The sequence below is a fragment of the Morone saxatilis genome, unplaced genomic scaffold (assembly GCF_004916995.1).
Source record: "Morone saxatilis isolate NCDOM2014 unplaced genomic scaffold, NCSU_SB_2.0 Contig16, whole genome shotgun sequence".
NCBI lineage: Eukaryota > Metazoa > Chordata > Actinopteri > Moronidae > Morone > Morone saxatilis.
In genome coordinates, this window is record NW_023339718.1 from 13880993 (window position 1) to 13894126 (window position 13134).

Consider the following 13134-nt stretch of genomic DNA (forward strand, 5'->3'; position numbering starts at 1 on the left):
TGTTTTCATACTTTTGTAATTGATTTATTCTTTGAATTGCAATGCCTTGATTTTAGTGAGGTTAGTACACAGTCATAGCCATAAATGCAATGGTACTAATAATTGGCATAATAATTTCTTTCGGTGTTTCGGTTTTTGGTTTTCGGCCAAGAATTTTCATTTCGGTGCATCCCTAGTAGAAATGAATACACGGTGACCTTCCAGTCAGTATAAAAAAGGTTATCCTGGTGATTACATAATTCCCCCATGTTGTATATTTATCTTTATCATTTCCATCTGCTTTTAAATAGATGTCACTGTGTTTGAGAGTCTGTCATGCATCTACCTGAAATGTCCTGTTGGTACAGTTTAAATGTACCGTTAATTTCTGCAGTAATTTATCTCTTGCTCTGGGGATTGGCAGCAGTGTGTACTTTCACTTTTTACACATGTTTGGCTGTAATATATCTGGTTTAAAATAATACTGAAATCAAATGATACTGAAAGTAGTAGTTAAATGTTCTAGAAAGTGTAAGGCATGGTGCAACATCTAATAAACACAGGCAATTCCAAGTGCGTTACATAAGGCATCAACAATGAGTTCATCATACTGGACCCACAGCTGTCAGCCTTCTTTGTCCCCAGCTTTACTGTCTGTCTGCCTGATCACCATCTGGCTATTCACAAATACTAGTTGCATTGTTAGTTGATAAGCGGTAAGATAGCCTTCAACATCCAAAAACTACACAATTTGAGAAGAGGGCAGGCAGACTGAATAAGCAACAAGGGTGAGCTTTATATAAACAGCATTCTCTGACTTGTTTCTTTCCAAACCAAGTGTGAAAGCAGCTGCCAGAGAGATGTGTTTTCTTGTTTCAATATAAAAATTTGGCTTTTCCTCGCAATGTTACTTTTGGCTTTGGCTTGCATTCTTGCAACAAACATAGCTGGCAAGGAATTATTACATAGAAATTCAAAACCCTGTAATGGATTGCAGCTCCTCCCCAGAAGAGCAAACCAGCCAAATCCCGAGAGACATTTTATGAAATTAGTGTGCATGCCAGAATATTCCATGATTTTTCTGTGAATTTCCCCTTGGGGATGAAGAAAGTATCTATCTATCTAGCTATCTATTTATCTATTTATCTATCTATTAAGGACATTATGTTGGCATGACTCCAAATTCAGTTTCACAACAGCTACCCTTTCCTCTCCACTTAGGTGTTACCTTGTTAGCAGATCTCTATTGTATTCATGGTACATTTATCCTTTCCTCTCTTCTGCTGTCTTTTTTTCTCACAGGGTGCCCTCTGCCTGTGTCTAACCTCTCAGGAAGCATGGTGTTGCTGTAGTGGAGAGGACCACCACCTTAGGATCTGCAGACAGGGACTCGGCCAGTTGATCACCATGCCTTGTGTCAGTTCCAGCTCAAAGCCTAACTGTAGGCACGTCTGGCTCTTTTTTGCTCTCCTGGGCCTCTCGGCTATGCACACTCATGCCAAAGATGGTAAGAACTACAACATTCAACATTCTGATAAAACTATAATCTGCAAAGCTCAGTGCATATGATGTTTAATAGTGACGCAGGTTCACATGGAAAGGTTTCCTCTGTGGCTCTGCAGGGCTGATACTAAAACCATGTTTGCACATTTAAAGTTGTTTTGAGTCTATAACTCAAAGTCTATATGTCTATATCCATTTAAAATCACTTAATCCTGTCCTGATCCTTTTTTTTTTTTTAGACATTACTGTACCTGAGCAGGTGAGCCTGTCAGCCAACATGTCTACGAAGCAACTCTCTATATCCTGGCTGGGAGGAACAGCCACAACCTTTGACCTCATGATTCTACGAACTGAATTCAATAAAACTGTCTTCTATGTAAGAGCCTTTCTCTTTTTGCTCATTTGTTTTCGTGCTTTTCTTGATGTACAGTTATATTACAAGTTGTTTAAACTCACTGATGTGAAAGGAACTATAGCCCAACCTATGATATATACTGATAATGACAGATCAGTCAACATTGATTTTCTTTACAGGACTGATAAATAACTGATAAAGTTCCCATAAATTTGTTTCTTTAAACAATTGCGACAATGAAACTGGGCAGGTCATTTTACAGTTGAAAAATAAACTTTTCTATACTCTCTGGTGGACATAACATTTCTTGTTATTGACTATTATTTGATGCACGGACACAGATGAATTTACAATGTGCTAATTTTGGTTACTATGTTGGCTCTAGAAAGGTTAATTAGGTTATGCAGATGATACAATTGTTTCTTTTCCTGCTTGAACTATGACTGTCATCACCAACATCTACCAGCTTCATGTTGTCCTGGTTCATTCCCTTGCTGTTTTCTGTGTGTTACCTGCAGGAGACTGTGTCTGTGACAGTGAATCAGGTAAGTGGTCGGCACCAGTGGAACTGGACCTCAGTTGAACCTCTGGAGTGTACATCGCTGTCGATTAAAATCCGCTCAAGAGATGGACAGACAACAAGTGAATGGAGCAGCACTCAGATACTTCAAGGTCAGAGGGGCAATAATTACTATTATATACCTATTATTGTTATTATTATTATTATAGGACATCAAGAACGGAAGTACTGCTTTGCCAGACCTGTCAGTTTGGGATGACCATAATGTATTTATTCTTTGGAAGGAGTAAAGACTTCCTCTAAATTCCTGTTGTATTTGAAGTCTCTCCTAAGCCAAACAAATGACTTTCCTTTAAACCTAAATATAAACTTATATTTATATCACTCCTCATTCCTTCTTTTCAGGAAAGGATCTCCCCAGCTATGATAAATTCCAGATGTACCCACAGGACATGGTTGTACCTGTGGGGGCCAACACCACCTTCTGTTGCATTGTGGAAGAGGGGAAGCTCTTTGGTACCATCCAATACAGCAACACATTCATGAACACGACGCGACTGAGTAGGCGAAGTTATGCCACTACAATGTATAATCAGGGACCATCCGTCAGAACAGGAACCAACATCATCTGTTACGACTACCCGAAGACAAAGCTGACTGGAGCTGTGGTGTTTGTTGGATGTAAGACAAATAACTGGATTGATAAGAACTGAAGTGTGAATGATTGTTATATCTTAACACGGGTGAATGTGGCTGGGGTGGCAAAGAGGGAGTCGATTACATAGACTATTCCAGAGCTTGCCTTATAAATAAATCTTAATAATGTTTAAGTAATTTTTATTTAAATATGTATATGATGAAGCAAGTAAGTAAGTTTCTTCTCGTTGTCCCCTACCCCAGATCCACCACTGCCCAGTGATTTAGTGTGTGAGACTCGTGACTTAACCTCAGCTGTGTGCCAGTGGAATGAAGGACGGGACTCCCACTTGTATGGCAAACGAGGAACACTCTACTCCCTGAACAAGAGGTACCACAGTTGCACTCGAAAATGCGATTAATCACTTTAAGAATAGCTAAACCTCACCTGAGCTGTAACCCAACCTGAAACCTGATACTTTGTCGGAAACAGTAGTGCTCGGGTTGGGTAGCTTAACTGTACACACTCATTCATAAAAAGCAGGCTACAGATTCTACAATACATCAATTGTTTAATGGTTCACATTAAAAAAAGCCTACTTGATCACACAATGGTATCTCTGTCTGACGCTGATCCAGAATGCTGTGAAATAGGAAAAAGCACAGAGTATATTGGAAACACTCTGCAGACAGTCATATTGGCTGGGACAGATGATGGCAATGATGGAATGATGGTTTTTTGGGTCAGATTCATAGCCATTCGTAGACATGCCAAGATGCTGTACAATGTCACTTTGCTTTTGACATCATATCCCTGCATTATTTATGACTGTTTCCCCTGTCTTTCTCTAAAAAGTATCTTGTTTTCAGAAAAAAATCAACCAAGAGAGAGAGGATGACAAGAAATATAAAGCACTTAGTCTAAGTAACCACTTGCTGCATCTGTGTGTCCATATAACATTGATAGTGGCTTGGCTGTCTGCCAGACCTTTTACAGGAACTCTCTAAAGGCCGGCTAGAAGAGAAGTTACATTAAAAATGTGTTTGGGCATGTGTCTGCATCTGTAATTTAGATTGAGCATCTGAAGTGATGATATTGTATTGTAATTTAATTTGGTTGTTTTTGCACTCTTTGCGAATCTGCTGTGTATTTTATCTGTTTTGTTTTGTTTGTAGGATCTGTCCGCAGAAGCAGGGGGAAAGAAAGTGTATAGTGGACCAGTGGGAGGGTAACTGGACACTGGTAGCTGAAAATCCTCTCGGCCAGTACAGCCTCACTGACTCTGCTGAACTCAGTCACAGAGGTAGGTGTAACACCCTTAACTTCCCCTTAAATCAACAGATGGATACACATGATTTCCTTTTGTAGGTGCTATGGTAAACACAGTGTGGCACCATTTGTTTGTTACAACAGTGGTTTTAAAGGGCACCGAACTGCGTTGGTGCAATCAATTAACTTTGGCTATAAAAGTTTATTAATTATAAAAGATAATTACAATTATATTATTGATTAATATTAATTTATTAAGTTACTATTTAAGTTCCTTAGGGTACCGCCATTAAAAAGGGAAACGATAACCAATAATTGATTGATTTAGTCTAATAAAATACAATAAACTTTTAATTTTAAACTCTGATTAATAATTAAATGACTATCACCAAAATCTAATAAAAGCAAAACTGAAATAACACACAATATACAATATAACAAACTAAACTAAAGAAAAAAAGTTGTGTTCGCCTGTGTTGATGAATTTCTCCTACGGGGGATCAATAAAGGAACATCTTATCTTATGAGTCAGGCTAAAAAAAATTTCCGACACCCAAAAAGTATTTGCTTTGCGGTGTTCGCTTGTGCAGGTCGCAGGAGGAAAGGCGTTTCGCTCCATTGCTTTGTTTTGCAGAGCAACATGGCTCAGCCTTAACTTTCCAGTGTGCCGCTCCAGTAGAGTCAGCTGGCAGGCGTTGTGTTTAAAGTGGCATACACTAACTTCAGCCATTAACCCTCATTAGCGGTGCGCTAATCAGGAATCTCAAGGAAAAGGCAGGCTCTTGTGCACTTTAATCCTCTGTTGTGAGTTTGTCAGTGGGCTCGGTCACACCAAGGTTTGAGAGCCAGGTCACGGCGTCATCAAGTGGTATCAGATTATGGTCACCGGAAATGACCGGAAGTGAGCCATCATAATAAAAGTCCTGTTAAACACTTTTGTACCAAATAAGAAGTAAACCTTGACATGAAATACAGCCATACTAGTTGTTTTTTTCTCTTTAGTTCACTGACTGTTGTTTCACCCTTTCTTCTCAGTGCGTCCAGAAGCACCTGCTAACGTGAGCTCTATCGTCCATGCCTGGTATGCCACTGTGCTTTGGCAGTGGAAGTACACCACCTATTCCTCACTGGCTCTTGTCTGCGAGGTAGAGCTTACCTCCCAAGGCTATAAAACAACGGTGAGTTGTCTCTGTGTGTGCTAATGTTTGTGTGTGTGTTGCAGGGGAAGGCCACTTTGTTATATAACCATTTGTGTATATACAGTATTCCAGTCAGACAATATCACTTCTGTTCTTCTACTACGTTTTCATTACAAAATACTAATGACCGACAACATTACTTTTAACAAATGCAAGTAGGTGTCTGCATGCTCTCTCCATTTGTATGACCCACAATGGAGCAAACAGTAATGAGGTCTAATGTATGTGTCCAGCATACCTTCTCTGGTGTGGGTCTGCGGTCGGTGGATCTACTAGACCTGTATCCTGATGAGGATTACAGTGTTCAAGTCCGCTGCAGTGCCCAGCAGAATTTCTGGAAGTGGGGGGACAGGAGTAAACCATTTTTCTTCAAAACCAAAACTTATGGTAAGGTTTTTTTTTTCGTAGTATCTCTTTATTTTAGCAGAGATTTAGTGGGATAGGGAATTAGGGCTCCAACTAATGACAATTCATAACTGATTATGTATTGTGGGTTTTTCTTTTTGCGATTAAGGATTTAGTCTAAAATGTTTTGATCACTTGTTTTTCTTGACCAACAATCCAAAACCTATAAATATATATGTATACAAAACAATGAAAACTAGTGGAACTAGTTCATGTTTGGCATCTGTTTGACTTTATACATCTGAGGTATGTTTATCTACATAAAAACAGTTCTTCATTCAAGGTGGAAATGTTCCTGATCTTTCAGCGACATGTTGTGGCCTTCCTCAGCTTGCTAAATTTTGGGGATGGTTCATGTAACATTAAATATGGAATATTATAATATGGTCACGTGCATGTGTAGAGGTGGTAATATGGTAAGTAAGAAAGTAAATGGACCTTGTGTTAAGAATTAACATCAATAATGAACTTTCAGGCTCAAAAGATTTTTATTCCTTTGCTTTAAATAGCAGAAATGTCCCTGGTGCCGTTTTCATTTTCAGTTGTATTTTTTTTTTGTCTTCTGACAGTTCCAGAGGCTCCTGATGTGTGGATGTGGATGAACAGAGACAACACTGGGCATGTCATATGGAAGGTAATTTTTAATTTTTGTTTTTGATATAGTTTTTTTTGATATAGTTTGTTTTAGAGTTAAAATAGACTAAATAGTGTGCTATTTTTGCTGCGTAGAGCGCAGAATTACCATGTTCATATAAGCCATAAACAAATGACAAACATACATTGCCTGTAAAGATTCTTCTATTTTTAGTCTTTATTCTTTCTCTCTGGCTTTCTTCCTCCTCTTACTCTCTTTCTCCATGTTGACATAATGAATCTTGACCGGTTGAATAAACAGTATATAATGAATATCTGAAATTATAAGAGAAAGGTGATTTAAAATTGTCTGCCTTTCTTTCTCCCCCTTCTTTTCGTTTCACTTGGCATCTTCCAGCCTCTGACTCGAAGACAGAGCCATGGTCACATCACAGGTTATAAAGTTACTTTCTGGAGCCCTGAAGAAAATCAACAGTACACAGAAATCTTTTCACCGGATACTACTGTATCTCCAATCAACCTCACACAGTTTGCTACCTTCAGCGGTAACAAGATCAAAGCAACCGTCATTGCAGAGAACAATGCGGGGGAGTCTCAACCCGCAAGTGTAGTTATACCTCTGCGTTTGACAGGTATGTGGAAATGGAGCGAGAGTGTGTTTAGGATGTTTTAGCATCTAAGAAGTAAATAAGAAGGCAATTTAATTGTTTATTCGCACAACCACAAGGTTAACTTTGTTTGACATATGTTTAGTCAGTTAAGTTCTTAGGTACTGAGGGCAACTGAATGATTTTTCTTGGTGTGGTGTCGTTCCACAGTAATGAAACACTTGAAAGACTAAAGCAGCAGTCATAAAGTTAGGAACGGAGAAAATAAAGACATGTGGTTTCGAAATTGCTGTATACATATTTTCTTCTTTCCAGATGTGGAACCCCTCGTTGTGTCCAGGGCAGTTTATACGAACAGTGGTTTTCCTCTGTTCTGGTGGGAAGATGTCAACGCCACCTGTGGTTATGTGGTAGAATGGCATGAGGCCTCCTGCAAGTGGGACTGCCCTGTGGAGTGGATCAAGGTGGCTGCTGGAAACACTAATGTCACCGTTGAGTCAGGTATGCCAGCCTTGATGTCTCCTTTAAAAATACATCAACTAAGGCTGTGCTTGGTTTCGGCATTTTTCACATGTACTGTGTGTATTTCTGCAGTCATTACTGGCTAAAAACTCCACTTTCTTTGTCCCCCTGCTGTTCTTGGCTGTCAGTGTTTAGTACAGGATTTTCCCCTTCTCACATACTCAAACAGAACTTTAATCTCTAGTGTCTGCCAGCAGGGGGCTGTCAAACCTGAAATTATACTGTGTAATCATAATAATCGTTTTCTTTTCCATCAGCCAACTTCCAGCCAGGTGTGAGGTACACCTTTTCCCTCTACAGCTGCTCCTCAGAGGCCCCAGAGCTGCAGCAGCGCTGGCAGGGATACGTGCAGGAGCTGGGTAAGGATAGCACTGCATATAAATAGTTGATCCTTTATAGAAAAAGATTTGTTCTCATTCTCTTATGCCTCCCACCCTTCTCTTTTTTTTCTCTCTCTCCTCCCTTTGTTGCTGCTTCTATAGTTCCTTCCGGTTCTGTATCATTGTCAGCCAGTCAACAGGACTCTAATATTCTCCTCACCTGGGGAGAGATCCCGCTGGTCAAAAGAAGAGGCTTCCTCCAGGGCTACAATGTTTACATCAGTAATGGCTCCCAGCTCACACTTCTAGGTAAATGTCATGATGTGAAATGCCACCTGTACTGTCTACAGTGCTTGAAAAATAAATAAACATGCATATTTAATGTTAATTCCTCTCAATGTTGTAGAAAGTGCATTTTGTATTCTGTAAAACTCACTCACTTTCTTCCCTTTTGCTCCCTCCCTCTCCCACCCCTCTCTCTTTCTCCTTCTTTTCTTTCTTTCCTGTGCCTCTCTCCCTTTTTGTTTTCTTTGTCCCATCCTTTGAACAGCCAATTTGTCAGACCAAGGAGCCAGGAACTACACAGTAAAAGGTTTCTCTGAGGGTTCCTATAAATTTACTGTCAAGGCATACACCTCAGCGGGCGAGGACACAGGCGCCACTGCCACCATAATGATGGAGCCATACAGTATGTGAATGTTTTCTGTACTTTCAAATGAGGCTAAAAGAGATGCTCTTTTACACCCAAATGCTTACAGTTAACCACACTTGAGTTAAGTTTACACATTGCTTTATACCCAAAAGTATGACAAATAATCATCTTGCTTTAAGTTTCTGATATCTCTAATATTTTTACTGTTTTGTCCTGATAGCTGATTGGCTGATCCTGGAAATCTTGGCTTCACTGGGAATCACAGCCTTATTCCTCATCATTGTCACGTTTATTTGCTACAAGAAAAGGAAATGGTGAGACTGTTATGCTCCCATCATGTTTGTGTGTTCAGTTATTTGAATTTGTTCAGGCTTTTGATGATAATGTATGTGTCGTTTTGCATTGTGACCAGGGTGAAAAAGGCGTTCTATCCAGACATACCTGAGCCCAAGCTTCCTGGTGATTGGTCCAGGACACAGGTACAGTATCAGCCTTATGCAATTTTACCCTCATGACTAAACCCATTGTGTGGTAATTCTGTATATAGAACTTACAATTGACCATTTCAAGCTGACTCAGTAAAGTGTTTAATTACTCTTTCTTACAGGAGCCGTTGGATATGAAGCCATCTCCCCACAGTATGGTCCATATTGTAGGAAAGCCCGAGTGGGATTCCAGTAAAGAATTGCTCGTCGTCATTCCTGAAGAAGACGAGGATGAAGAAGGGCGGGGGATGGGAGACGAGCCAGTCGACACGGACGAGCCAACGTCACTACGCTACTACAACCAAGTGGTAGACGAGCGGCCCATAAGACCACGTTACCCAGACTCCTCTACGTCTTCTTCATCATCTTTGGATTCAGCACGCACCGATGTGACGTACACAGGGATTCAGACCTCAGGGTCTTCTTTGGTCTTCCAGCTGGACCCACAGGGCTCCTCTGATGGCCACCAACCCCAAGCTGATCAGTTTGCTTGCTGTGAGGGTGGAGGAGGGGGTTACAGGCCCCAGATGCAACCAAGATCCCAAAGTGATGACACGCGCCCGGCTTCACCCGAGCCTTTCCTAGAGCCCCAGGTTGCCAGTGGCGGGGGCTACAAACCCCAGAGCTCCTGGAATTTTGACGTGGATGCCGGGGAAAGTGGCGGCCTGGCACCCTCTCTTGGATCCCCCACCTCTGTTGCTTCTACACAGTTCCTCCTCCCTGATGGAGAGGAATACGGGGAGGAGAAACGACAGCTGTCATCATCGGCAGCCACCTGGTTCACCAACCTGCTGTCATCCACAAAACCGTGATATTATCTCACTCACACTACTAGCCGCCAGGCCAGGGGGATCAAAATACAACGTTCAGATTCATTACTGTTGACAGTGTCATGCATCAGACATGCCTTGCCCACATGGTGTAGGTAAATATCCCCTCTAAAGTAGCACTACTTTCTTACAGTTGCACTTAGACAGCAGGTTAATTATGCTATTTATGGTTGTTATTCCAAACTTACAGACCTATGTATATAGTTAATTTGCTCATGCAAATATCAAAAATATCAAAATCTGTATATTTATATGTCAAAAAACATTTCTATTCTGACAACAAGTCTCAGATTTCTTTATACTTCCACAATATTTATTGCACCCCCTGGAAACCTGGTGGCTGTTACTTCCCCTCACTGCCTTTTCTGTGATTCCCTATGATGGGCATTTAGCAATGGCATATCCTGTGTTTCAGTTGAGTATATCCAGTTTTTAGCTTGCATTTCAGATGTTTTTACTTTATTGTGACGTGAACTTTACTACACTACAGAAGAAAACGGAAAGGAAGACAGTTTCAAACCAAATGACTGCACACTTCAGAGATTAAGGACATTTTTGGAAGATCACTACAGAAGAACAGTTTCAATAGAAGGTAGCTACGTAAGAAGAAGACCTCTCTCTCATTAGTGTCCATGTCTTGTGCTGATGATCTACTTAATGTAAAAAAGGTGTTTGGCTATAAAAAATGATTTGAAAGGTATGTAAAGAGGGCACTCTCCTGGATCAATACCAAGATAGCTCCTATCATTACAGACATGATCTATTTTTCACAAATTACTTGTCAGTGAGATGTTAATTGAAAAATTCACTTATGAACGAGAACAGTCATTATTTTACAGTTACAAGAATGGTGCTTTCTATTATGGTCTGGAATTGTGTGGCTGATGAGCCCAGTGGATATACACTGATATAAGCTAGAACATGAATACAAACTGATGTAATTTAATTAACAAAGACACTATTATGTTACTGATGCATGTTTTTGTTTGGTCTTAATTTTTTAATTTTTTTTTTTGTTAAACGCATTTCACAGTCGGGCCAGTGTCCTTTTTATGATGTAATGTTTTTGTATCTTTAACTGGATGGAACATCTTATGAGAACTAACTTGGATGGGTAATTAGGAGATTTTCATGGTAAATGTAATGCTTCCAGTTCCACATCACCTTTCACACATTGCCTTCCTCCTAATGGTTATGTATTATGAAAAAGAATATTTTACAGTAATGCCGTTTAGAACTGATCAGAAATGTATTGGATATACAAATTTCACTGGCACTGACCGCAGTATACAAAGGATGTTTTAATCCGTTTTAGTACGTGCTGAAATTCTTAAACTTTGGTTGCATCATAATTGCCATGCTGTTACTATCAGCCATCTCAGTATATTTGTATGCATGTGAAGAATTATTTTTCTTGGGTTGCTTTAATTTCATGTCCAGAGAGATGGCTGATAATACATTTGATGTCCATTTGCTACTTATCTTTTCATTGCAAATGTTTCCTTAAGCCTCCTTGTAAATTTTGTGATCGGAAACTGGGACCAACGGAAAAGCATTTGTTGGGAATTCTAGAGAATTTCCAGAAATGCCATCAATTTAGCTTTTGTTGACAAAAATGTGAGGAAGTGACCTTGTTAGTATTGGTTGCTTGACAACACTTTGGCATCACCATAAAGGTGTCAAACAGAGGCCACTAATCACCCAAGTACACAGTCCTCATACATTTGCTCCACACTCGTGTACAGAGTGGGTGTTGAGGACCCACCGTTGGTTAGGTTTCCCAAAAGCATCATTATGCAAATATTATCCAGGATGTTTATTTTATTGTACAGTCAGGCCCTGGCTCGCTTGTGTGGCAGCCTGTGGCCTATTGTTTCTCAGTGCCTCCAGCCAACAAGCTTTAAGTAAAACTACTGTGACATGAATGATGACTTAGATTAACTATAATCAATGGCTTCACTGATGAGCTGATAACAGGCAGGCAGTCCTCTTTGACTACTGAGCAAATTGTATCCGATCTTTCTCTTTGTCTTGTAACACTGATCTGAATTTTAAGTCGATAAGTAATTTTTCAAAAGCTACACTTGCACCAGTCGATCTGAGTAAACAGTGAACCAGTCAGATTTATTGCGTGAGATCAGTGATCACTTCAAGACAGTGGTAAAGGGTGGGTATAGTTTTGAGTATTTAAACATGGCTGCAGATTGTTTTCCTTTGAAGCCTGCTTCCTCAAACAAGCAGGACTTTGGAGACTAACCTATGAACGCTATGTGTTACATGCTTTTATGTTGATTTGGATCAACAAAAGGGCACCTTTTTATTTTTCCTCTAAATCTTTGCTTTATACAACTAACTGTACATAATTGTCATTTTTTTTAATTTGTTCCCTTCTTACAATATAAAATTGTATGTTGTTTTACATTGTAAATTATATTCCCTATACTACAACAGGCAGAGTTAATGCTGACTAACCAGCTTTCTTGAGAGAATAAAGGCAGATGTTTGTGTTGATGACACCAGATATATAGAGTCCTATGAAATATAGAGGCATCACACTGTACATTTGTTGTGTGTTTAAACACCGGGAATCATTTTTAAATGTGTCTGAAAACCATGTAAACTGAATTAGAATTGTGATCCTGTCTTCTTATAATAGTTTAGCCTGCTTTGCATTCCTATCTTATCACGGCAGTTTCGCTTTGCCAGACACATTGTAAGTAGAGCCAGAGTACTCAACATGCGCTCATACATGGCAAATGCTGACATGCAATTTTCCTTTCAATCCATACCTTTTTTCCCCTTGTCCATCCGTATTTTTAATTGGAGCCTATATTTACTCTGTAGAACATTACAATGTTGTGGTTTATACAGAAGGGTACACTTGCTGCCTTACACATCTTCATCTCTGGCCCTAGATGTTTTTACGAAATCAATGCATGCTGTATAAACTAATTGTACACAACAGTGGCTCGTAAATCCTTTTAACACCATGTTTATGTTACCCTATGGCTTTAAAACTCTAACACTGACTAATGTTGTGCATGGCAACAGGACTGAAGTATTATGCACCTGAAAAAGGCTTTTGTTTCTGAAAAATGTATGATATTTTGCAGAATATTTTACTATTGATTGATTGAATGAAAAGAGACAGTGAAGTGCTTCTGAGTGAATAAATGTTAACACTAATAACAGAAATTGAAATGCTACTTGTTTAAAGGCAATAAAGCTCTTTGTCTGGCACTTGTCAGTTTGCCTG

General features: G+C 39.7%; 1 protein-coding gene across 1 annotated transcript in view; it reads left to right on the forward strand.

Annotated features, from left to right (window-relative positions):
* lifra (LIF receptor subunit alpha a) overlaps nucleotides 1-13118 on the forward strand; it is a 19050-nt gene extending 5932 nt beyond the window's left edge. Inside the window, exons 2-18 of the mRNA XM_035657799.1 lie at nucleotides 1282-1486; nucleotides 1722-1858; nucleotides 2356-2509; nucleotides 2763-3038; nucleotides 3258-3384; nucleotides 4170-4297; nucleotides 5299-5441; nucleotides 5696-5849; nucleotides 6437-6501; nucleotides 6859-7093; nucleotides 7385-7570; nucleotides 7849-7950; nucleotides 8074-8220; nucleotides 8462-8599; nucleotides 8784-8877; nucleotides 8976-9042; nucleotides 9171-13118. Of these exons, the coding sequence (XP_035513692.1) occupies nucleotides 1387-1486; nucleotides 1722-1858; nucleotides 2356-2509; nucleotides 2763-3038; nucleotides 3258-3384; nucleotides 4170-4297; nucleotides 5299-5441; nucleotides 5696-5849; nucleotides 6437-6501; nucleotides 6859-7093; nucleotides 7385-7570; nucleotides 7849-7950; nucleotides 8074-8220; nucleotides 8462-8599; nucleotides 8784-8877; nucleotides 8976-9042; nucleotides 9171-9860 (2943 nt within the window). The 5' untranslated portion in view covers nucleotides 1282-1386 and the 3' untranslated portion in view covers nucleotides 9861-13118. The remainder of the gene's footprint in view (nucleotides 1-1281; nucleotides 1487-1721; nucleotides 1859-2355; nucleotides 2510-2762; nucleotides 3039-3257; nucleotides 3385-4169; nucleotides 4298-5298; nucleotides 5442-5695; nucleotides 5850-6436; nucleotides 6502-6858; nucleotides 7094-7384; nucleotides 7571-7848; nucleotides 7951-8073; nucleotides 8221-8461; nucleotides 8600-8783; nucleotides 8878-8975; nucleotides 9043-9170) is intronic.
* Nucleotides 13119-13134: the final 16 nt, after the last annotated feature.